The sequence below is a fragment of the Gorilla gorilla genome, chromosome 21, assembly GCF_029281585.2.
Source record: "Gorilla gorilla gorilla isolate KB3781 chromosome 21, NHGRI_mGorGor1-v2.1_pri, whole genome shotgun sequence".
Lineage (NCBI taxonomy): Eukaryota > Metazoa > Chordata > Mammalia > Primates > Hominidae > Gorilla > Gorilla gorilla.
In genome coordinates, this window is record NC_073245.2 from 10,797,753 (window position 1) to 10,822,449 (window position 24,697).

Genomic DNA, 24,697 nt, shown 5'->3' on the forward strand with positions numbered 1-24,697 from the left:
GGTCTTGTCTGCAGCCATTGTGAGTCAGCCTCACTGTCAGAAGGGCTTTCAGAGGTTGCTAGGTGCTCTGTCCATGGGAAACTGAGGTTCAGAGAGGGCCAGGGGCTCTGATCCAATGGCAGAGCCAGACTGATAACAGGGTCTAATATTCCTGGGCAGGACACAGCTGTGCCCTTGATAGTCAGAGGCAATCTGGGATGAACTGGATCCTGGGGTCAGGACCTGGGGAGAGGGAGACCGAGAGAGGGCACAGAGGTAGAGAGAAGAGAGATGGGAGCCAGGGACAGGGAATGAGGGAAGGCTGCCTAGCATCCCTGCTTCCTGAAGTCATGACTTGGGTGGCACTGACCCCACTGCTGGTGCCAGGCATGATCATGAGACTGAGGTCTGGTCAAGCAGAGTAAGAGTGATAAGCACAGGGATGGACACAAGACCAATCCTGGCTGCAGAAAATCATTCCTTTACTGGAATCATAGAGACAGGGGAGCTCCCCGGGTCAGGGATTCTGAGCTGGGAGGACATGAGCCTGGGGCTGCCAGAGCCTTCTTGTGAGGAAAGATCCTGGCTGAGAATGAAGTCAACAGGGCAGATGGAGGGGCTGAGAGGTGGAGCTGACATCATTTGAGCCTCTGGATCTAACCTCACTTGCCTTTACCCTTAGACTTTCTAGTTATGTGAGTCAATTTATTCTTTAGGGCTAGAATTTCTATCCCTTATACCTGAGTCCTGGCATGGAAGAGGAAGGAAGGTAAGAAAGAAGGATGAATATTTAAGAACAGGTGTCTGAGGCTTGGTATGGTGGCTCATGCCTGTAATCCCAGCACTTTGGGAGGCTGAGGCAGGTGGATCACATGAGGCCAGGAGTTTTGAGACCAGCCTGGCCAACATGGTGAAAACCTGTTTCTACTAAAAATACAAAAGTTTTCCGGGCGTGGTGGTAGGCGTCTGTAATCCCAGTTACTCAGGAGGCTGAGGTAGGAGAATCACTTGAACCAGGAGGCAGAGATTGCAGTGGTCCGAGATCATGCCACTGCACTCCAGCCTGGGTGACAGAGTGAGACTCTGTCTCAAAAAAATAAAATAAAATTACATAAAGAACAGGTGTCTGAGGATAACTCAAATCAGCTTCCTGCCCCCTTATAAAATGGGAGTAGAGAGGGACTTGGGCCTTCAACCCACCCAGAGGAGTTCTGTCCCTGGGCCTCACAGCTTTGCCCTGTCTCCTGTCTAGCTTGCAGCCAGCCTAGAAACTACAATAGAAAAATAAATGATGTGGATACAAAAATAAAATGCCTTTTCCTCACCTGAGTGCAGGAGAAGGGGCGGCATGTGCTGGGGAATGCCTTCCTCACCCCATTCTCCTCTTTGAGGACAAACATTTATTAGGCACCTGCTTCATGCCAGGCTCTATTAAGAAGATGACATACATGGTCTCATTTCCTCCTTGCCATAGCCCAGGCAGGAAGGAATATTATCATCTCCATTTTACAGATGGGAAAACTGAGGCTTTGGTGATGAGAAGATAACTGGTGCCTTGAGAGGCTGAGCCACTGGACCAAGGTGTCAGAGCTGGAGCAGGTTTGTCCGACTCCAAAGCCCTGCCCACCACACCACACTGCACACAGGAGAGGCTAAATAAAGGTCTGCTGGGCAAACGCTGCTTAAGGCAATTTGAGCTCTCTGGGCAGCAATCTGCCCCTAAAGATTTCCCATCATGCCTGAAATGCCACCATTAGCAACCATGTCCTTTGAGTCTTGAAGGGGAAGAGTGCTATTTCCCAGGAATGAGATCAAAGTCAGTCTGTGCTGGGTTTACTCAGGGATCGGCTGAGAGTGGGACTCAGGGCTGGGGCGAGCCAGGGGGATGAAGGGGTCCCATTCCCATTGGCTGAGTCTCATCCAGGAGAAAACCTTCTGAGGACAGAGGTGTATCCTGGCAGTAGGGCAGGTGGGCTCCTGGCTATGCCTCGGTGTTGGCTGATGACAACAGGGCAGACAGCATGACACAGTGATGGGGGCAGGTGACAGAGTAGCTGTGGATCCTTTCTGACTCCATCCTCTGAAAGAAGCTATGAGGGCCCTGGTCTCCCAAACTCAGGCAGAGGCCTTATCTCCTCCCCTGCAGCTCCCCACCTACCACCACAGAGGCAGCATCACTGCTGGATGGGGAAGGGAGGGAGGCTAGGGGTTAGGGCTTTGAGGCAGAGAGGATCTGGACTTGGAGACAGATGTCCTGCCTAACAGTCCCTGTAATTGAGCCTGGGGGAGTTGAGGTTACAGGGAGTCCTGAGGGAAGCCACCCAGGTAGAGATCAGCTTCCTGGGACTTGAAGGAGCCTTGGAGGACATGAGCCTATAACACAGACAGGGACTTAGTTCTAGACCCTTCTTCAGGGATGGTATCTGTTTTAACTGAAAGGTTATTTCCAGTTGTTTTTAGAGGTTGTTTGAGGCTGTCACTGTGGCCCTTGTAGCCAAAAAGGGTGAGTATAGCTGGGGTTGGGATGGGGCCGTAGGGCTCCTCCTTATGCCAGGGGAGCACTAGCTTTGTCCAAGAGCATCTACAGTCCTGTGAGATGCTCTGGGACAAACCGAGCCCATTTTCAAATAAGTAAATTTGGAGAAAGCTGCCCACTCTAGCCCCTTCATGGGTAGTCGCAAGGCACTTGGCCATATTAAAGGTTCTGATCAGTCCTGCAGTGAAGAGTGCCTGTTCACTTTGACTTAACCTGCTGTTTCCTTTTCTCATTGCTCATAGGTGCTTTTAGAGACAAGCCATAGTTATTCCCTGTGACACATCCTCTAGGACATGCTGGAGGTGAAGGAGCATGTCCTTTTGGATCTCCTAAAGACCCTGAGCTCCAAACATTGGAGCCTAGAAGTGGTGAAGTGGTAAAGCCTAGAAGTGGTGAAGTCTAAAAACCCTGAGATCTAGGGTCATTAGAACCTAGAAGTGGTGAAGTGTGAAGGGGAAATAATGATTAACCCACCCATTAAGGGGTGGATGCAGCCCCTTCAGACTTGAAAAGAAAGTTCAAGGGCATCTCAAGACTAGAAAATCTTGGAACAGGAGCTTAGAATGGGAGATGGCCTTCTTGCCAATCCAAGGGAGAGAACCTGGGCCATCTGGGCAGCTTCCGATGTGCAAATACCTTCCCACCTGCCTGCAACCCCACCATTGGTCATGGGAATCAAGTCTGGTCTGTTCTCAGCCCATTCAAGGTACTGTGACCCTCAGGCAGGGAGCCCCTGAAGGGGGAGGGAGAGAAGAGGGGCGAGGACTACATCAGAGGGATGGGCCCCGAACACCCTCCATGTCACAGACGGAGGGGAGTGGGGGGGCAGATGACCCTTCTGGACTTCCGGGTCAAGGAGGGCTGGCTCAGGAAGCCCAGGGTGTCAGGGAAGGCGGTGGCACAGTGTCTTGCATCTGGGTCCAGGTTGTCCAGGAGTGCCAAGTCCGAGCTTCTCCTGTGTGGTCCAGCCTCTGGCACAGCTGCGCGTTAGATGTCCAAAGGCCGTATCATCATGCGAGAGGCACGCAGTGAGTAGCTGGGGCCCCTGAAGTAGTGCCAGCGGATGCCGTCCATCTTGTACTTGTTGTCGGGAGCGTGGTAGTAGACGCCGTTGAGGTTTGACAGGCCACAGGCGTCAAACCACCACCCTGGTGGAAGAGGGAGGAAAGGCGCTTGGTGGAGGTGGGAGCCCAGCCAGTGGCAAGAGGGCAGCCCCTGTGTCCCAAAGAGAACAAAGACTAATCGGGGCTGTTGCCTCCTCTGGGAAGCCAGCTGGCTGGGGATGGGGCTGGGTGGGAGTGGGGGTGGGGTGGACAACAGACCCTCTGCTCAGCCGGGGCCTCTAGAGGGCAGCAAGGGGCTCTGGCCACTCCTGGAGCCCCTTTGCTCCTCCCGACCTTCTCCCTTGGTGTCCCTGTCTTCCTCCCTCACTGAACCTGTCTTTCCAGCTCCCCAACCTCCCCTCATCGCTCTCCTCACTGCTTTCTAGTGGTCTCTGTCACTCTCTCTGAGTCTCTCACTCTCTGGGTTCATCTCTTTCTCTCTTATGGTCTCTGTGCTTGGGTCTGTCTCTGTGTGTCCATTGTGTTCATCTTTCTCTGATGGTCTTTGTCCCTCTCTGCCTTCCGTGTCTCTGGCCCTCCCTTCCTCTGGGTCCCCATCTTTCACATGCTGTGTTTGTCTCCCGGCCTCTCCTTGGCCTAAGTCTTTCTCCCCCATCTCCCTCTGTACTGCTCGGCCTCAGTACCACTCTCCATCTGCTGCTCAATGACTCTGACAGCCTTGGTGTCTCTCTCTTTCTCCGTCTGTCCTCTGTGTCTCAGAAGGTCTCTCCCCCGTCTCTGTTCTTCCTACTTTGTCTCTGTCTCCCATTCACCCCACTTCCTGTTCTCTGACCTCTGTGCCTACCAAGGAACACTGCCTGAGCCACAGCTGGTGGGGAGCTGCCCCTCTGCCTCCCTCTGGTCTCCTGATCCTGGTTCGGCTTGCCTGGGGTTGGGACTGATAGGGTATAGGGTGCCTCCCCTCCGGGGCCCTGCACTCAGAGTTCCTTTAGCCTTGTCTCTGAGGAAAACTGGTGGTGCCAGCTTTAGGAGGAGGTGAGACCTGGAGGGGACTTCAAGGACTCAGTGGGGGAAGGCACCGAAGGGGCACAGCCAGGTGAGCTTATGGGTGGGCAAGGCCCAGACCTGCACCCATCCTCCTGACAGCCCTGGGTGCACAAGAACCTGGGGAGGGAATGGGAGTGTCAATCTGGGTGAGCCCGTGGGTGGGCAGAGCTTCACCCCACCCTGCACCTACCTCCAGACATCACCTGGGCACACTTGCAGAGACAGTGGTCGTTGTCTGAGTCAAGGGTGCTAAAGCTGGTGTTCTGCAGGACCAGGCTGCTCTGGCGCCCTGCTGAGCCGCTGTACCCGACCACAGAAAGCCTGGAGGCCACCCAGAGGTGGTGGTGGCAGAAGGGCCCAGAGTCAGGTTGGGGCTGTGTCGAGCAAGAACTTCCCCAGTGGCTTTGTCCCAGGCTGGGCTTCCCCTCCAGGTGTTCTTGGAGGGACAGCCCCAGCCTGGGTGGAGTGCTTGGGCTGTTTCCCTTCCTGGATTGCCTTCCCTGCCTGCTGCCTCCCAGGGACAAAGCACTTACTGTATGCCAGGCCTCCCCTATCTCACTGAACCTGAGTCTTGCAGAGAAGTGATAATGGTCACAATAATGGTAATAATGGCTAATACATACACATTCTTTTCTTTAGAGACAGCATCTTGCTCTGTTGCCAGGCTGGAGTACAGTGGCACAATCACGGCTCATTACAACCTTGACCTCTTGGGCTCAAGCAATCCTCCCACCTCAGCCTCCTGAGTAAATGGGACAATAGGCACGGGCCACCATGCCCAGCTAATGTTTGTATTTTTTGTAAAATACAAACACAGGGTCTCACTATGTTGCCCAGGCTGGTCTTGAACGCCTGAGCTCAAGCAATCTGCCTGCCTTGGCCTCCCAAAGCACTGGGATTACAGATGTGAGCCACCGTGCCCGGCAACATTTCTTTTTCTTTTTTTTTTTTTTCTATTCTTTGCATCTACTATGTGTTCAAAGTGCTTTGCATAGGTTAACTCATTCTCCTTTAATCCTCACAACACCCTATTCCCATTTTACACATGCGAAAACAGAAATCCCAAGAGCCAAAGAAACCTGCTCAAGTCTCAGAATGAATGAGGGTCGGAGCCACATGCCAGCCTAGTGTGGCCTGACTTGGGAGTCTACGTGCATTTTGTTCCCCAGCTGATGATGATCTGGCAACCCCAGCCCCATCGCACCTCCTCACATTCACCCACCTCTTCCAAGAAGCCTTCCCTGACTACACCAGCCCCCATGGATCTGGGCTCCAGGGCACCCCAGCTCTGCAGCTTCGACATCTGCTGCCAGCCAGGTGAGGGTTTCTATTTCTTTGCCAGGCTCTGTGGCCTTGGTGGGCATGTCCAAGCCTGCCTGGTGATGAAGACCATGAGATCTGGGGCCAGAAAGCCTGGATTCAAATTCCAGCTCTACCACTTAGAGCTGCACGGCCTTGGAGGATTGGCTCACCCCACTGAGCCTCAGTTTCTTCATCTGTTCCAGTGGTAATGATAGTGAAATTAGCAGTGCTGCCCTCGTTTATTATTGATTTGGTGATGTCAGTGTGTGAAGTGTGCGGAGCAGTGTCACGGGGTGAGTGCTCAACATTCGGTGCTTGTTATTATTTGGCCCTTGGCAGACGGCTGGGCCTGGTTGGAGAGAATGCGGGGTGTTTGTACGGCAGGGTTGGGGGAGGCTGCACTGGCAGCTGAAGTAGGGAGCCAATTTGGGAGCAATTAAGAAGGTCCTGCTGAGGCTGGCTAGGGTGGCTCACGCCTGTAATACCCGCACTTTGGGAGGCTGAGGCAGGCTGATTGCTTGAGCCCAGGAGTTCGAGATCAGCCTGGACAACATAGGGAAACCCTGTTTCTATAAAAAATACAAAAATCAGCTGGGCATGGTAGTGCATGCCTGTAATCCCAGCTACTTGGGAGGCTGAGGTGGGAAGGTCACTGGAGCCTGGGAGGTCTGGGAGGTCAAGGCTACAGTGAGCTGTGATCATGCCACTGCACTCCAGCCTGGGCAACAGAGTGAGACCCTGCCTCAAAAAAGCCTTTGCTTTGGTGGCCAGTGGCTTAAATGGGACTCAGCTGGAGGAAACAGTGGGGGCATATCACTGAGAAGTTCCCAGAAGTGGAATCAGGCATAAAGTTCAGGAGGACAGAGAGTCATTCAGAGATTCCTTGGGGCGAAGCGACCTTCCCATCAGTGGAGGTATTCCAGCACGGCTGGATGATGATTGCAACTATGGAGGGAATCTATGAAGAACCAGACGACATGTGAGATTTTTGCAGCCCTGTGAGTGTGAACCCTGGTTCAGAGATAGCCAGGACCCAGACTTATCTAAAAGATCCTTAAATTTCTCTGAGAGGCAATATCATGTTGTGGAGACATCATGAGTTTTGGCAGCAGGGAGACCTGGGTTCAAATTCCAGCTCATTTAACTTGTAACTTTGGGCAGGATACTTAAACTTGGCATCTCAGTTTCCATATTACTAAAGTAGGTACAGTAATGCCTACTTCAAAGTGTTGTGGGGAAGATTAAATGGAATAATGGTGCCTGGAACATAGTAGGTGCTCAATAAATGCTAGTTCCTTTTCCCAAATATGCCAAGAACCAGGCTGAGGAAGGGGTGAGAAACCTTGATGATCTTACAAGATCGTCACGTTTAAGCTCATCCTGCTATTGAAGAAGCAGAAGCTCAGAGAAGCCAGACTGACTTGTCCAAGTTCCCAGAGCAAGCTGGAGCAAGGCCACAATGAGCGCAGGAATTTCAACTCCTGGCCCAGGGACCCTTCCACCCAGCCCCAGGGCATAGGACAGGCTGGGCAAGTCACCTCCTTTTGCTTCTGGGTCTCTGTAAAAAGGCTGACTTGGGATGACTGACCTTGGAAGACCCCTTCTTGCTCCTCGGATGGCAGCACCAATGACATTCTTTCCACTCCACCCAGTGGCTAAGACATGCTGAGTGCTAACCAGCCGCCTCCAGATCCCATGACGTGCACCCAAATGGGGGACAGATGGTAGGAACAGGAGACACCCAGAGACTGACCGTTGGAGCAGACTCTGTAGACACTAGCCTGGAGACCCCAGCCCGCCCACTAGCTGAAGACCCCAGCCCCCACAATGGCCTGGGCCCCGAACCCACCTGTATAGCTGGTTCTCACTGCCCAGGTGGAAATGTTCGTACTGGGCATAGGCCTCGTGGCCTTCCCAGTCTTGCAGCTCCACACGCAGAGAGTAGGCTGCCCTTCTGGTGAGCTGGTGCACCACTTCATTGCCCAGCCAGTGCTCCCCGGCTGGGTCTCCGAAGCCCTATAGGGAGGGGAGTGTGGGGTGAGACTCATGCTGAGGAGGAGGCCATGTCCCTGGCTGAGGAGCTGGGCTGGGCCAGGCTCCAGGGCTACTTACACAAAACCGCTGTGCTTAATGATCGAGTTCATAAGTACAGTGTAGGCAGGACTGGGAGTGGGAGCCCTCCATCTGCTAGAGGGAAAAGACTAAGACTTTGGTAAGTGTAAAAGCCTGTTAAAAGTTATTGAAATCACATTCCTCTGAAGTTCAAGAACAGGAAAAAGTAATATTTGGTGACTACCTTTGGTGGAGTATTGACTGGGAGGGGGCACAAAGTGGGCTTCTGGGGTGCTGGGAGTGTTGTACATCTAGCACTGAATGGTGGTCACGTGGTTAAATACATATCTAAAGGCTCACTGAGCCTTACACTTTATTTGTGCGCTTAGCCACATGTATGTTAAACCTCAACAAAAATTAAATAAAATATTTCAATCAGTTACATAAATAGCAGAGCAAACTTTGTTCAGTGACAGCGCAGCCACTGCAAGATTTCAGCAACACAGAAATGTAAAACTGAGAGTGTGGGGAATGTCATGTCTCGATGCCCTTGGGCAGAACAAGAATTCAGCACCAAGGACAGGGGCACACCCAAGGCCCGCTCCCCAATTTAGTCACGATGCAATGCGGGTTAGCCTGATGGTTAATATTCAGTGTTCTTTTGTGTATTTCTGCACCTGGACACCCTATTCCTCCTTGCCATTTTAATGGTTGTTTAAAACCCAATTAGTTCAAAACACTCATAACTTAATTTGGTATTTATTTTTAAGTATTCCTTAAATGAACAGCAAGCAGACGCAAATAATAGAACTGCTGTATCACTTTGTGGGTATCTTTTTCTATTTCTTTGGCTTTGAAAACTTTAAGAGCTTTTAAGTATTTTAAGTCAGCTTGGCAAAAAATCCTTTATTCAAAACCTAATTTAAAAATTGGAAAACAATCGGGCTTCTCATCTGATAAAATACATGTGATCTTTGGGCCTGCAATTCCTCGTTAATGAATCTCTCCTGCAGATATGATCATAGATGTATGAAAAGACAAGAAACTTCATTAAAGCAACGCAGTCAGGGTTGACTGGGGGGATTTTTATTCTGTCTCCTCCTTTGTATTCTTTAAAAAATTAGAAATGTATATGTATTTTTTAAAAAAAAATTAAAACAAAAATAAAGCTAAACTTTTTTTCTTAGAACATATGTCAGAACTTTCAGAAAGAACATTCAAATTCAGGTGATGGGGTCCCATAAAGCAGATGTGCACTGTCAGCTTTAGATGAGTTGATTTTTTCTGGGGGAGGAATGAGGGCAAAGCAGTCCCCTTCCAACAGCCCAGCCCCTGCCCCAGGTTTCAGAGCAGAATGGCCCCTCCTCAAGGCAGCAGGGTTACCTGTTTGTAATCCTTCCAGTTCCGCTGGAAATTCACGGTGCCATTCTCACGGCGCTGGATGAGGGTCCACCTGCCTCCACTGCTCTGCAGGTCACAGAACACCTGGAGGGGGTGGGCAAGGCACAGCTGGGAGCCCTTGGAGGTAGCCAGAGGCCAGGCCCGTGCTAGCCCAAATGTGGCTAAGCAGACAGACCCCCACAGAGCAACAGGTGAGCCTGGGGGTCCTGGGCATCAGAAAGATCCAGGCTTAAATTCCCCATCCATTGTCATCATTTTTCTAAAGTGGTGGGTAAGTAATGACCTCTCAGAGCCTTCCTGTCATTTGTAAAATGGAGATTCATACCTTAACCTCTTTGTGCCTCAGTCTCTCATCTGCCAACTGGGGTTGTGAAAATTAAATGAGATGAGTCACGTAAAGTGTTTAGAACAGTGCCTGGCAGTATTAGGTAAACGGAAGCTTGACCTCTTTTTGTTGAAAGGAGAGTGTAGCAGGTGTGTGAGAAGTGTAAAAGACAACCTGGAGACAAACAGAGGCATTCTCCTTGGTATATTAAGAGGGGGTGAAAGGAAATAGAGCAATGGTGGCTCACACCTGTAATACTAGCAATTTGAGGGCCGAGGAGGGAGGATCGCTTGAGCTCAGGAGTTTCAGATCAGCCTAGGAAACACAGAGAGACTTTGTCCCTACAAAATGTTTAAAAATATTAGCCAGGGCATGGTGGCATGTGTCTGTGGTCCCAGCACTTGGGAGGCTGAGGCAGGAGGATCACTCGAGCCCAGGAGGTCAAGGCTGCAGTGAGCTGTGATCATGCCATTGCACTCCAGCCTGGGCACCAGAGCAAGACCCTGTCTCAAAAAAAAAAAAAAGGGAATTATGAAGTGGGAATTTGCTAGTTGTTTCCCTTCTAGGCCTGGCTCTCAGACACTCCCTCCTGACATCCGTGCTCTTCTCTGTCACCCTTCTCATCGGATGACTTGACCTTAAATTTTAGGACAAACTTGGGAGCCACTCATTGAAAATGGTGGCACCTCTATTAGCCCTGGTTTCTAATTTCCCACATGGAGCAGAACCCCAAGTCCTGCCTTCAACTGGACTATATGTAAACTAGAGAGAAACGTCTTTGGGCTAAGGCCCTGGAATTTTGGGGGTTGTTTGTAATATCAGCTATCATCATCTTAACCAACACTGAACTATTTTGTGCTGTTCCAGTGAAAGCACCTCTGAAGTGATGCTGGTTAGGGATGCACTTCCAACTTTGGGAACTTCTGCTTATCCCCACAATCTGATCCCTGACTGCTGGGAAGTCAAAGCCACCCCTACACCTCTGGTATTTCAGATACTGGACAAAGCCTGATCCCGATGGGGTGGGGGGTGTCTGTTTGGGAAGCCTTTGGCTCAGCACCCTCTAACAGCCACAGTTCCCAGGGAGCCCCCTAACCTTCCTGGGCTTCGTTGCATTGGACACCTGGATGGTGTAGACACCACTGGCGCTGGCCCCAGAGCGCTGGATCTCTGCACAGTCCTGGAACACCTGCTCACCTGCCATTGTGAAGGCTGCAAAGGGACAACACAAAAGTCAGTTGGAGGTGAGCAAGGAAAGAGAGAAGAGGCCACGTGGGCAAGCCTGCCTGCTTTGTGCCAGGTTCTGGGTTGGGAGGTGCTGGGGACAGGGAGATGAGTCAGACCTGGGAAGATTTCGTAGAGGAGGTGACAGTAAGCTGGAACCTGTGTAATGAGCAGGAGTTGCCCAGTGGAGAAGGGGAAGGTGTTCCAGGCAGAAGAAACAGCATATGCAAAGGCCCCAAGGTAGGAAGGGCCCTAGTGTGTGCAGAGGACAGGGCATGGGGAGGGGAACTAAGGCTGAGGCCAAGGAGAGGAAATGACTCACACCATGAGAGAGGAGTTGAGACCAGGGAGGCTGCTTGCTATATGGTGCAACTGAGAGGGTAGAACAAGGCTGGCACAGAGAAGGTGGGGAAGGAAAAGGAGAGGGGAAGCTGAGATTTCAGCAGGGCCAAGTCAGCCTTGAATGCCAGGCTGCGGAGCCCAGATTCTCTGGGCTGAGAAAGAGCACTCTGTCCAGAGTGTGGAGGCGGGCCTGGAGGGGATGAGACTCAAAGCTGGGGGGCCAGAGAGGAGGCTGCTAGAGTTTTCTGGGAGAGAGTTACTGGGGCCTGAACTCCAGTGAGGCACTTCCCATTTCACAGACCAGGAAACTGAGGCCCAAGAGTGAGGCAACTGGCCCAAGGACACACAGCCAGGTAAGGCAGAACCTTCCTTCTTTGGAGCTCCCTTGGGTGGGAAGCTGTGGGCTCCCCTTCGTAGCCCACCCTTTTGGCTGGATCTCCCTGCTGCCCTGGGCATATGCTCCCTTATTCTGTCCTCCCTTGAAGCTGACTGCTGGCCTTAAAGGGCCCCTGTTTCTTCCCTCTGGACTACATGAGATCAGGATAGTATTAATGACTAAAACCTACCAGGGGTTTCTAGGCCTGGCCTGGAAAAAGTGACTGTTGACAAATAAAGTGCAGAGATTTAAAATCTCCTCTGTCTCAATTAGTGGAATCCAGTTAGAGGTTTGAACTATGATTCTACCAGAATCCAATCTCTCTGGGTAGGCAGGTACCCAGGATGGGGCTAAAATTCCAGATGGATAGGTTGTCAACACCAGTGAGGAACCAGGAGGCTACCACAGGGTGGGACTTCCTGGTTTGGCTTTACATCTGAACTTCAGGGATCCCAGATCCTGGATCTGGGGCACTAGTCCAGAGAAGGCTTTTGCTCTCATGTCACAAATGAGATGACTAAGACCCCCAAATCAATCCCAGTTCACTCACAAGCGTTTCCTGGGCAGTGGAGACCCCTGCCCCACCTGTTGGCACCCCCTTAGCTCCCCATGGGGAATTGGAGTCCAGCCAAGCATGAGGAGGCTGTTGGCCTCAAGGTGAGCAGGGATGGGCTGAACCTCACCCAGTAAGTCAAGGACAGAGCCAGGGTTGGCCTGAGATTTCCAGCCACCCTTTCCAAGGCTCTGCTCACTGTTATTTTCCTTAGTCTACAACAATATCAATAACAATAACAACAATAATATCAACACAAAAAGTGAAATACTCACCATGTATTGTAGTGTTTCCAAGGTGTCATGTAATGCCAGGGGTAGTTTGGGGCCAGGAAAAATATTTTTGGGAGGCATAAGAATAGGATGGACTGATATTGATATGCAACAGTTTGATCTGGTCCTCCTCTGAATATCTGGGCTGGTAATTTGTACCAGTTTCCCTCGCTTTTGTGCATAGGCACTGTGCTGAACCCTTTTGTATGCATGAACTCATCTGATTCTCTGGGCAAGAACTCTATGAGATTATTATTCCCATTTTACAAGTAAGAAAAATTGAGGCTCTGAGAAGTTAAATAAGTGACATGTATGAAGTTCCAGTGCTAATTAATAAGTGAAGGACCCAGGGCTTGAACTCCGGCCCATCTGACTGCAAAGCCAGTGCCCTTCCTCCTACACATCTTCCTTTGGATTTCCACCACTGAGCATACGTAAGGTTGGGCAAACAGCCTGCATGAACAATTGCTGCTTTTATATCATGCACAAGTTTGGTCTTTTCTGCCTGTGCCCGTGTCCTTGTAACCTTCTGAACCAAACTCCCCAGTGCCTGGGAACATCAGAAGACTTGACTCTCTTCTCCTTTCACCAGCCTCCACCTGACTGGGACAAAGCCATGCAGAGAGCTAGTGCTCCCTTCCTGCTAGACTTCAAGGATGCCTGGTTCCTGTGCCCCATCTCCATCCAGCCCTCTCTTCTACACCTGGTGACTGAGTCTCTCCTTCAGTTTCTCCATCCAGAAGGGGGTGAAAGCAACTGCTTAGTGTCCTTCCCTGGTGATAGTGGAGCACGGGGGACAGGGTGTTTGGGCAAAAGGTGCCCAAGATGAGGTGCCCAACACAACCTCCTACTCAGACGATTGAGCAGACATTCAGCCTCAGCTGGGCACTGGGTTACCAGTGGGTTAGTGGGAGGCATTGGGCCCAGGCCCTGTGCCTTGGGCTGAGCTACAAGAAACCCACACATGGGACGAATTCAGGCAGCTCAAGGCCAGGTCTGTGCATACGCCAGTAATGGGTTCAGGTTAATCCACATGTCGCGAGTTGGAAGGTGTCTACTTTTCCTACCTGTAGCTTCCTTAGGCCTCAAACCCCTACTCAGCTGGGTCTGCCAGACTGAGATGGAGCCAGGGTGGAATCTTCTGCCCTCAAATCCTTGTCAGCCCTGGTGGTGCCTGGAGCGCCATCACTATTGGGTCTTAAAGGCTTTCCAGCCTTCCACTATGGATCCAGGAGCAGCAGTAGCCCCTTTGGTCTTTCTCTCTCATCAGGACATCTCCACTAATGGTTCCAGTCAGAGCTTCTTGAAAGTAGTCCCACTCTGTTCAAAAGCCTCCCATGCCCCCTGCTAGCCTCAGGCTAAGAGCCCTTCTCCTTCGCACAGCCTTTGGACCTGTCTATTTTTATGGTCTGGAAACTTCAGGAACACTGATAGCTGAGCATCTGGCACATATTATGCACTCAAAAACCATGTATTTCTTTCTCCTTCCCTTTGGGACCCGTAAACCAGGGATTGGACATTTTTGCAAGAGACAGGGGCTGTGACTGTGCATTCACTGCTGTATCCCCAGCACCCAGCACTGGGCCTGCCACACAGTAAGTGCTTAGTAAATGTTTGTTGACTGAGTGATTGCAGCTGGGGCCAAGAATGCCTTGGACACCCCAAGTAGGCCGTGTTAGAAGGAGTCAGTGAGCCTGGGAGCCCAGCCCAGCATTGTTTTCTTGACCCAGAAGCCAGGGCCAGGGATGCCTCTTCACTTCTGTTTGGCCCTCTTGGGCTTAGGGGCAGGGGCATTAAGATGAGAGAGGTCCTTGGGGTGCATTGAGTCCAACCTCCCAGTTCCTCCCATTCTACAGCTAGGAAAACTGAGGCCCGGAGAGGGGTAGGACAAGCCCAAGAAAGTGGGGCTGGAGAATGAATCCTGGAGACCAAACTTGTCAGCCTGGATTGCTGTTGCCCTCATCCTCGCCTCCAAAACCCATGGGTAAACTGAGGCCAAGAGAGGGGCAGGGGCATGCCCAAGGTCACCCATGGAATCAGGGGACAGGGCCTGGATTGGGATTGTTGTTGACGCCATTATTACTGTTTATTGTTGTTTCTCTTTCACAGATGGTCGGGGAGGGTGGGGCCCGCAATGGCTCCCAGGCGCCCAGAGACCCTGGAGGGTGAGCAGGGTCTCCCTCCCCTCTCCTGCCCGTCTTTAGCCACACTGGGGCGCACACCGCTCACTCACCCGGGGCCGAGGCGTTAGCCCTTTCTTGCACCAGGTCCCGCAACAACACCAGCAGCTGGCGCAGGCTGTGCTGCTGGTCCTGCAGGAGGCTGGAGTTGTGCCTGACACCGCGCAGGCCGCGCTCGATGTTGGTGAGGGCGGCGCTCTGGCGGCTCAGCGTGTTCAGCAGCTTCGCCTTCTTGCTGAGGATGCTGGCCAGCTCCTCCTGCTGCTTGGTCTCCAGGGCCTGCAACCGCTTCTCGAGCGCGCTGCGGGGTAGGGGGCGCACAGAGGTGAGCCTGGCATCCTGGCGAAGCACGCACCCCCGCGCGCCTCCCCGGGCCCTGGAGCCCCTGCAGCCCGACGATGAGACTCAAGTGTGGTGGAACGTCCTGTGCCCACTGTAGGCACAGATTGAGGAGGGGAGAAAAGAGATACCCGGCCCTGGAGTAATATAGATTGAGGTTTAGTGGAAGAAAGAGGTGGTGTGGGAGGGACACCAGCAACTGGGTAGCTATTATCAAATCCCAAATGTGCTTGCTTTTTGACCCAACAGTCTACTCTCAGGAGATATCCTCTAGGGAGCATGGTCAAGAATGGCCCTGGGGACTTGCTTGTAATAGAAAAACAAACCAACCAACCAACCAAAAACGATGTAGCCTAGATGCCCAAAAGCCAGGACTGGCTGAATCCGTTGCGTTTTGGCGTCCCTGGAAATGTTCCGCAGTCATGAAGGAGGAGGCATTTGCACAGAATTGGAAAGATGCCCAGGACTTGGGGCACATCAAGTCTAACCCCATGTGTGGCAAGAGAAGAAAGAAAGAAAGTATTAATGTAAATAAAGAGAAATGGGGTGAACGTATAGGAGAAGGCTGGAAAGACCGCAGTGGTGCCTGTGTTTGGGAAGAATATGAAAGAAATTCCCTCAAGTGCTGTGACTTCTGCAGAGCAGGTTTGAGTGGATGAAGATGGAGAGGAGGAAGATGGGGCAGGATGGAGGGCCCAACTTTCACTTTTATTTTGTACAGGTTCCTGTTGTCCGATGATATTATAATAATCAAGAGACATTTTTTGTAATGGGTTTAGAAGCAAAGAGGAGTTTTTCAAAAGAAAGCCTTAGACTCAGCTCTTTCTTTTTGGACATTTTATCCTCCAGATTTACTCACATGTGTGTGAAATGAGATATGGAAATGTTACTCATCGTATCACTGGTTGGATTAGTAAAAGGCTGGAAGCAACCTCAATATCCATTAACTGGGGACTGGAGGAATAAAAGCAGGGACCACATATGGTGGAGCATTATAAAGGTGGAGAAAAGAATGAGCAAGTATGTCATGCAGTTATAGAATCTTTCCAAGGTAACTGAATAATAATTTGTAGAAACAAGGTATAAACAAGTAGTAGGCTACATTTGGGCTTAAAAAGGATAAAAATGGGAATGTACAGATGCTCCAAAATGTATGATGGGGCTATGTCCTAATAAAGCCATCCTAAGCTGAAAATGTCCTAAGTCAAAGACTCATTTAATACACCTAACCTGCTGAACATCCTAGCTTAGCCTAGGCCACCTTAAACATGCTTAGAACACTTACATTAGCCTGTGATTGGGCACGATCATCTAGCACAAAGCCTATTTTATAATAAAATGTTGAGTAGCTTATGTAAGGTATTGATATTGTACTGAAAAACAGAATGGTTGTATGGGTACTCAAAGTACGGTTTCTACTGCATGTGTATCACTTTCATACCACTGTTAAGTCACAAAATTGTAAGCCCAACCATTGTAAGTTAGCAATCTTCTGTATGTATGTGTTTGCATATTCATAAGAAACCCTGGAATGTCAGCTTATAGGATGTCAGCTTCACGAGGACAGGGGCTTTTGTCTCTTTGTTCACTTCTGTATCCACAGTGTCTACAATAGTGCCTGACACGTGAAAAGAGTTCGAAAAATAATTGTTGGTTGAATGAATGGAAGGATACACAAGAAACTAGGAACAGTGGCTACCTCTGGCTTGGGTGGGTGGCTGAGAGACAGGGCTGGGAGGGAGACATTTTACTGTATATCCACTTGTGCCAACTCATTCTGCAGACTAAGAAATTGAGTCCAGCTAGGGCAGAAGAAATTTCCTCTGGACTCCCAATTATGCTGCAGGAAAAGAGAGAATTGGGGCACACTGAAATTCTAGAATTCCTGCCCTGTCTTCACGGGCCAAGAGTTAACTGATGACATCCTCCATCCTCACTGATTTCTAGACACCTAGTGTTAATTTAGAGTCATTGAAAGTGTCCCAGTCCTTGCCACTGAGACCTTGGGTTGGGAGAATAAGAAGATGGGCAGATTCTCCTTAATTGCACCCAGATTAGAGAGAGCTGGGGGATCTTATGGCCTTGTCCTGAACCAGCATGTGAACAATAACATCTTGCCTGATTCACAGGCCTGTGGCTTGTTCAGTGGGTAGATTTTGCCTTCTCCAGAGCCCTGACTTTGGCAGCTTTTTTCTTCACTCAGCTTGAAACTGAGGTGAAATCAGCCTTAGCTGCCAGATTTTTCTGCTTTATCTAAACCTCATGACCGCTTTTTTTTTTTTTTTTGTAATTTAAAGGGTGTTCCCCTGATGCCCATTTGCTTATAAATGCAAAGACTCTGTGATAGTGTAGACAAGAACCTGGTAACTGTGGTTGTTTCTGGGAAAGGAATCGTAGATAGCACCAGATTTATTTATTTGCAAAGAAGTAAAGCCAATAAAATTTACTGGATGAATAGTATGGTGCGTAAATTAGATCTCAATAAAGCTGTTAAAATTAACGAGATAAATAAAAGAAGGAGGAAGGAAGGAAGGAAGGAAAGGGAAAGAAAGAATCAGGGTGTCCTGGGCCCCAGGAAGATGCCTATCCCCTGTCCCACCCAGTGCAGGGGCCAGGCAATGTGCTTGCCTGGCCCCTAGCCCAGCCCCGTATCCACTCTCATTTCCAGCCTCAGTCTAGACTCTGACCCTGGTTTCAGTCCTTCCCCAGCAGGGGCTATTCCCAGCTCTAGTTTCAGCCCTAACTCCCAGGATACCTCCTTGCCCCAGTCCTAATCCAAGCTCCTAGGTCTGGCCGCAGGCCCTATCCCAGACACCAGCCCACGTCCAGCTTCCGGTCCTGGCTCCAGCCCCAGTCCTAGCCCTGGCTCTGGTGTCTGCGCTAGGTCCTAAACTTGACTCCAGCCCCAGCCCCTGTCCTAGTCTGGTGCCAGGTGCCACACCCACCTGTTTTGGCCCTGAAGCTGCTGGAGCTTCTGCCTCTGTAGCAGCAGCTGGTTCTCCAGCTTGTTGGTCGACAGAAAGGTCTCTGGCATCTGGGCATCCATTCTTGATGTCTGGTTCAGGAGCTGCCCCAGCAAGCAGAAGCAGGTAGGGGGCTGCGTAAGCGCTACAGGAGCCCTGCCCAACCACCCACCTGCCCACAGACCCTGCCACTCCAGAAACTTACCCATTTCCACTCTCCCAGTCGTAGTTCCTGTGGTTACTCACTCACAGGCCCTGACTTAAGCTTATTGCCTGCTTCCCAAATTTGCCTTTCTCCATCACTGCAATGGCAGCTCCATTCTCCCTGCTGCTTAGGCCCCAGGAGCTGTCATCCCTGTCCCCCACATCCAACTCCTCTGCAGGTCCTGTCAGCCTTGCCTTCCAGGTGGCCCCTGACCACCTCTCTCCTGCTCTGTGGCCCTCACTCTGGCCCTGGACTGCTCCCTCATTGCCTGCAGCCTATTCTCTACTCAGTAGCCTGGGGCTGCCTCTTAAAACATGTTTGCTCTGTTCAAAAGCTTCCTGTGGCTCCCATCTCATGCAGCGGAAATGCCCCAGTCCTCACTGTGGCCTGCAAGGCCCTATGGTGTGATCTGTCCCTATCACTTCTCCAGCTCCTTGCCTGCCACTCTCCTCCTGGTCACTCCAGCATAGTGGTCTCCTGATGTTCTTGAACCTGCCAGCACGTCCATCCTCCCTCCGGGCCTTTGCACATGCTGCATCCCTTGTCTGGAGCACTCTCTGCTGTAAGCCTGGCTGCAGCCCTACCTTCTCCATGGCCCTTCCTGGCCTTGCTGTATGAGCTTGCAGCTCTCATCCCCCCCACCACTCCCAATGCACCCCCTCTCTTGCTCTCTCTTCCATGCTATTTTCTCCTTAGCGCTGTCACTGGCTAACATATGCAGACATGTGTTGCTTAATGACGGAAAGATGTTGTAAGAAAGTCGTCATCATGCAATTTCATCATTGTGCAAACATCATAGTGTGTACTTACACAAATCTAGATGGTATAGCTGCCTGCATACCTAGGCTATATGAGACAGCCTATTGCTCCTAAGCTACAAATCCATACAGCATGTGACTGCACCCAATACTGTAGGCAGTTATAACACAGTAGGAAGTATTTGTGTATGCATATCTAAACGTAGAAAAGGTGCAATAAAAACAGCATACGATACTCTTATGGGACTGCTGTTGTCTATGTGGCAAGCTGTTGACTGGAACATTAAGCAGTGCATGACCATATATGTCACTTATCTTTCCATTTCCAGGGGAAGCTTCACAGGAGTAGGAATGTATGCCTGCTTTGTTTCCTGCTTATATACTAGACACCAGTCTTCTTAAGCAGTGCCTGGCACACGGGGGATCAAACAAATGGGCACAAACTTGTGTCTATTGGTTACTCACTTTTTCATCCACTGACTTCCCTACCCTTCATTTATTCACTAGTTCCTTCCCTGCTCTTTGCTGCTCAGATACCTCTTCTCTCCAAGTCCTTGGCCCCAGAGGCCCAATGAATTGTTTCTTATCCATCTTCCCCTGGCACATTGTAAGTCCTCTGAGGGCAAGGGAGCTGTGCTACTATACCCCTCATTCCAGTGCCCAGCACAGACCCAGGCACTGAAGTTACAGAGGCAGAAAAGCCAAGCCCAGCATCCACCCCCCAGGGCTCACAGCTTGGAGAGAGATAGTTTTAAGACAAGTTCAACAGGGAGGAGGGACCCCGGGGGCTACAGGCCCAGAGGAGGCCTTGACCCTACTCAGGGTCAGAGATCAAGGTAAGATGACTGGGGCTACGAACCAGCCTGGCCAGCCACAGGCCCTCAGTGCCCACTCAGTCACCCTCTGTTACCTGAGCCTCCATGTCGGTCAGCTTGCGGGTCTGGGCAGTGGTCTGGTTCAGGAGGCTGGTGCCCAGCTCTAGCATGGGGGCCGTCTGATTCCGGGCCATTTGCTGCTGGACCTGCTCCAGCTTCGACCTCAAGATCGTCTTGATGGCCGTCTCTAGCTGTGGGAGACCATGGGCTGGGGTCACGGGGGAGGGGCTGGGGGAAGCCCCCTGTCCCTCCCACGTGTCACCATGGGAGGGCACTGAGCAGCCACTTGAGGCCTCCCTGGCTCAGAACATGCCGGGCCAGGTCAGGCCACCATTACCTCTTGCCTGGACTATCCCAGTGGATTTTTCCCTGGGAGGGATTTATATGCCTGTTTTGTCTGCCTCTCTGCTTCCATCCTTGTCCCCTTCACAGTCCATCCCCCACTAGGCAGCCAGAGGGATCCTGCTAAACCTAAGTCAAGTCACACTCCTCCTTTGCTCAGAATCTTTCCAGGGTTCCTATCTCACGCAGAGGAAAAGCCATGACTGCAGGTTCCTCCGTGACTAGGCCTGCCACCACACTCTCATTCCTCTCCTGTTCCCCTCTCCCTCACTTACGTCAATCCCAAAGCAATGGCTCCATGACATCCCTCTAACGAAGCAAGCATGTGCCCACAAGCTGTTCCCTCACTGTTCCCTCTGGAATCCTCCCCCAACCCTGATCCGCATCTGCGTGGCACACATCCTCATGCTGTTTCAGCTTTCTTCATACCACTTATCACCACCTGACTTTTTAAACTCACTATCTCTCTTTTTATCTGTCTGTTGTCTGTTTCTCTCTCTAGAATGTCAATTCCGTGAAGCCAGGGACTTGGTTTTGCTCACTGCCTTGTTTCTATGTTTAGCACAATGCGTGGTGCACAGTGAGTGCTCATAAATGTGCGTTCAATGAATTGATGAAAAAGGGGAAACAGCAAGGGTCAGAGCACAGCGCCCAACCACATGCTCCTTCCCCAGCTTCCTCAGGGTGAGCCAGCCAGCCGGGAGTGGGAATGCATCTCTCCCTTGTACAAAGAGTTTGCAGGTCCATTGGCCAAGCTGTGTTTTCTATCTTCAGATCCCCTCCATCTGCCAAATGGGGCTGGACTGGCCAGTCTCCAAGGGTTCTCCCAGCTCTGATGTTCTGGGATCCCACATGCAAATGTTCATTTCTTTGACAGGGCTGCTCTCTTTCCCAAGGGCAGGAGAGCTGGTCTGGCATGACACCAGTATGCTGTTGTAAAGGTGAACAGTGTGTTCTCAGGGCTCAGTGCCTGCAGGCAGACAGCCAGCTCCCCTCCACCATTGCCTCTCCATTCGGCACACATGCTGGCCTCTCACCACGCCCCCCACCCCGGTCCCTGGCTCCTTCCCTTGCCCTCTCACTCAGTCTTTCAGAAGCCAACTGGACAGCTCTCAGGGTCCTTGGGAAGATGGGTGCTCCCCGGGAGAGGTGGTGACCTTGGCTCGGGCCAGGCTTCAGCCACTTCCTGCTTCATCTCTTCTCCCTTCTTCCATCTTGACTGTTCGCTCCCATCCCTTCCTCACCCTGGAGTGTTTCAAAGGGAGCAAGTTCCATTATCAAATCCTGGAGCGGGTGCTTGTGGGCGGTAGTAGTACCGGTTAGAGCTGTGTTTCTCCAAGTGTGGTTCTTCCGTCAGCATCAGCTGAGAGCTCATTAAAACTGTGAATTTCCAGGTCCCACCCCAGACCTCCTGAACCAGAAACTCTTAATGGTGCCCAGCCATCTGTGGTTAACAACACCCCTGGCTGAGTCAGATGCCTGCTCAAGTGTGAGAGCCCTTGATGCAGAGTAGCAGCAGGGACTGAAGACCAGAGAGACCCCCCTCCTTCTTTCTCTGCATCATCAGCCCACTCCCTCCCTGCAGCACACAAGCATGCACTAACAGCTTCCATCTAAAAACTAACTCCACAGCCTCTCTGGCTGCTTCTCCAATTTCTCTGATCTCATCAACACAAAACTTCTACAAGTTGTCTCCATTTTCTCACCTTCATACCCACCCTCACTTAAAAAAAACAACAACAACATAACGTTAATAATAAAATGATGTGACATTTCACACATACAAAAAAGCATAGAGGCCAGGTGCGGTGGCTCACACCTGTAATCCCAGTACTTTGGAACGCTAAGGAGAGTGGATCATTTGAGCCCAGGAGTTTGAGACCAGCCTGGGCAACATGGTGAAACTCCATCTCTACTAAAAATACAAAAATTAGCCAGCCATGGTGGCATAAGCCTGTGGTCTTAGCTACGCAGGAGACTGGGGCAGGAGGATCGCTGGAGCCTGGGAGGTGGAGGTTACGGTGAGCTGAGACGCACCACTGCACTCCAGCCGGGGTAACAGAGTGAGACCGTGTCTCAAAAAAAAAAAAAAAAAAGTATAGAGAATAAATATAGCCCATAGTGTTCATCCTCCTGTATACCTCCAGCCATGTCTCTCCATCCTGGGAGGTCCCTTTGCCTTTCGGCGTCTCACTGTTGCCCAGGCTGGAGTGCAGTGATGTGATCACGGCTCACTGCAGCCTGAAACTACTGGCTTCAAACAATCCTCCCACCTCCCAGATAGCTGGGACTACAGGCGAGCACCACCATGCGCAGTTCCCCCCTTCGCTCTTTAATTCACCTTGTCGTAGATAGCCCTCCTTGACACTGCACTCAAGGGGCACTCCATCTTGCTTGACATCTCAGGAGCAATCACCTGGATGGCCACTCCCTGTTGCTGGACGACTTCCCCCCAATCCTGGTTTCCTCCTAGCCCCTAACTGCCCACTCTCTGACTCCTCCTTTACAGACTCCTACACGGCAGGGCCCCCATGGCCTAGTCCTGGGTCCTTGTCTCTATGTACATTCTCTCTCTAGGTCAGGGGTCCTTAATGAAGAACCCACAGGCTCCATGAACTTGAGTGAGAAAAAAAAATCACATTTTTTGTCCACTAATCTGTAATTAAAATTTGGCATTTCCTTCAATTACGAGCCTAGGTCACAAACCACAGCCATACTAGCAGGTCCTGAGAGTCATTACCAATAGAAATCCCAACTATTTTCATATCACAACACACTCTTACGGTATCTTAAAACATTGTTTTTACTCACCGGGACTTTGGAATTATAGACATCACACCCACCACTGGATAATGCTATGCCTGATCACAGATTTTATTTTTCATATTTTGCTTATGATTTCCATATTACTGAGTGTTCCTATGCTTTGATTTTATGCATTTCTGAGAAAGGTTTATTAAGCTTCACCAGGACCAGATGCCAAGAGGTCTGAGGATCCAAATGCATCGGGGCCCTGCCCCAGGTGCTGAGATCGGTCTTTGGACTTCCACATACCCCTGTGCTGATGGAGCCATCACCATCGCCCACCCAGACTTCTCCCCTGCATGTCCCCAACTCGCCATCTCTGCATGGTTTCCAATGAGCATCTCAAGCCCAGTGTGAAACTCTTCATTCCTCAGCTCCCGTCGCCCCTGTCCCTGTAACTCCCACCCCATGCTTCGAAATCTTTCCCATCTCAGGAAATGGCTCCACCCAGTTCTGAAGCCCCAAACCCAGTCCTCAATCTTAACTTCTCTTTTTCTTAGCGGCCACACTCAACCCACTAGTAAGTACTGCCCACTGTGATCCCAATTTGGATTTCAAACCTGTTTACTCGCCTTATTCTGGGCCAGGCTGCCCTCCTCTCCATGGGTCTGCCTTTTGTGCCTTCCTGTCTTTAACCCCTCTGTCAGCTCGCAGGAGATTCTTTTTTTTTTTTTTTGCAGTTGCAAGATTTAATAGCATGAAATAGAGTGAAAACAGAGCTCCCATACAAAGGGAGGGGACCCAAAGGGGGTTGCTGCTGCTGGCTCGAATGCCTGGGTTTATATGCCAATCCTTGTCTCTCCCACTGTGCTCTCAGGCAATAGATGATTGGCTATTTCTTTACCTCCCATTTTTGCCTGATTAGCATTTTAGTGAGCTCTCTGATTGGTTGGGTGTGAGCTAAGTTGCAAGCCCCGTGTTTAAAGGTGGATGCGGTCACCTTCCCAGCTAGGCTTAGGGATTCTAAGTTGGCCTAGGAAATCCAGCTAGTCCTGTCTCTCAGTACCCCCCTCAACAGGAAAACCCAAGTGCTGTTGGGGAGGTCAGCTGATGACCGCACTAACTGCTTCCTGCTGAATTAGGGCGTAGTAGGGGTGGTGCAGTTGAGATTTCCTCGGGAGGGGTGGCTTTGATGTCATTAACGTCAGAGCATGGGCTAGCAGGCTGGTCCAGGGGTCCGTGGTAAATCTTAGTCATGGACTGCATGTGAGCTCCCAGGAGATTCTAATGTGTGGCTGGCTGGGCCCACCAGCATGGATGAGGACAAATATAGCTATATCGAGTTTGGTCTCAGACTTTTTCATGCATCATTGACCTCCTAGAACCTAAATTAAAAAGCAGACATCCAGGTACTGAGCACCTGCTCCAAGTAGTCAAACAGCATATTCATGCCTGAGGTGAGACTTTCCCAGGCATCTTCCCCAAGCTTCTCATTTGCCTGAACATGGACAAACTGAGGCCCAGAAGTCTTGCCCAAGGTCACCATCTGGCAGGCTAGGCTCTAAGACTCCTTGCCTGAGGGCTGCAGAGCTGAGCTGGTGATTCAGGGCAGCTCAGGGTCCTCTCAAGTGACTGGAGCTCCCCAAGCACCTCACTGGTCCCCCACTTGTCCTGTGGTTGCAAGTGGCTGGGCAGGGCAAAGGTTACCCACAGCTGGAGCCCATCACCCAATTTGCCACACCCGCCCACCAGCACAGGCCCTGGGATGGATAATCTGGGCCAGATGGGCTCAGTTAGGCTGGGCTGGGCTCTGGAGA

At 51.0% G+C, this 24,697-nt stretch overlaps 1 protein-coding gene across 1 annotated transcript in view; it reads right to left on the reverse strand.

The window, feature by feature from the left end:
• Window positions 1–391: 391 nt before the first annotated feature.
• ANGPT4 (angiopoietin 4) overlaps window positions 392–24,697 on the reverse strand; it is a 46,149-nt gene continuing 21,843 nt past the window's right edge. Inside the window, exons 2-9 of the mRNA XM_004061653.5 lie at window positions 19,829–19,984; window positions 17,938–18,059; window positions 14,707–14,954; window positions 10,803–10,918; window positions 9,364–9,465; window positions 7,778–7,944; window positions 4,817–4,947; window positions 392–3,663 (exon numbers count right to left, since the gene is read on the reverse strand). Of these exons, the coding sequence (XP_004061701.1) occupies window positions 3,503–3,663; window positions 4,817–4,947; window positions 7,778–7,944; window positions 9,364–9,465; window positions 10,803–10,918; window positions 14,707–14,954; window positions 17,938–18,059; window positions 19,829–19,984 (1,203 nt within the window). The 3' untranslated portion in view covers window positions 392–3,502. The remainder of the gene's footprint in view (window positions 3,664–4,816; window positions 4,948–7,777; window positions 7,945–9,363; window positions 9,466–10,802; window positions 10,919–14,706; window positions 14,955–17,937; window positions 18,060–19,828; window positions 19,985–24,697) is intronic.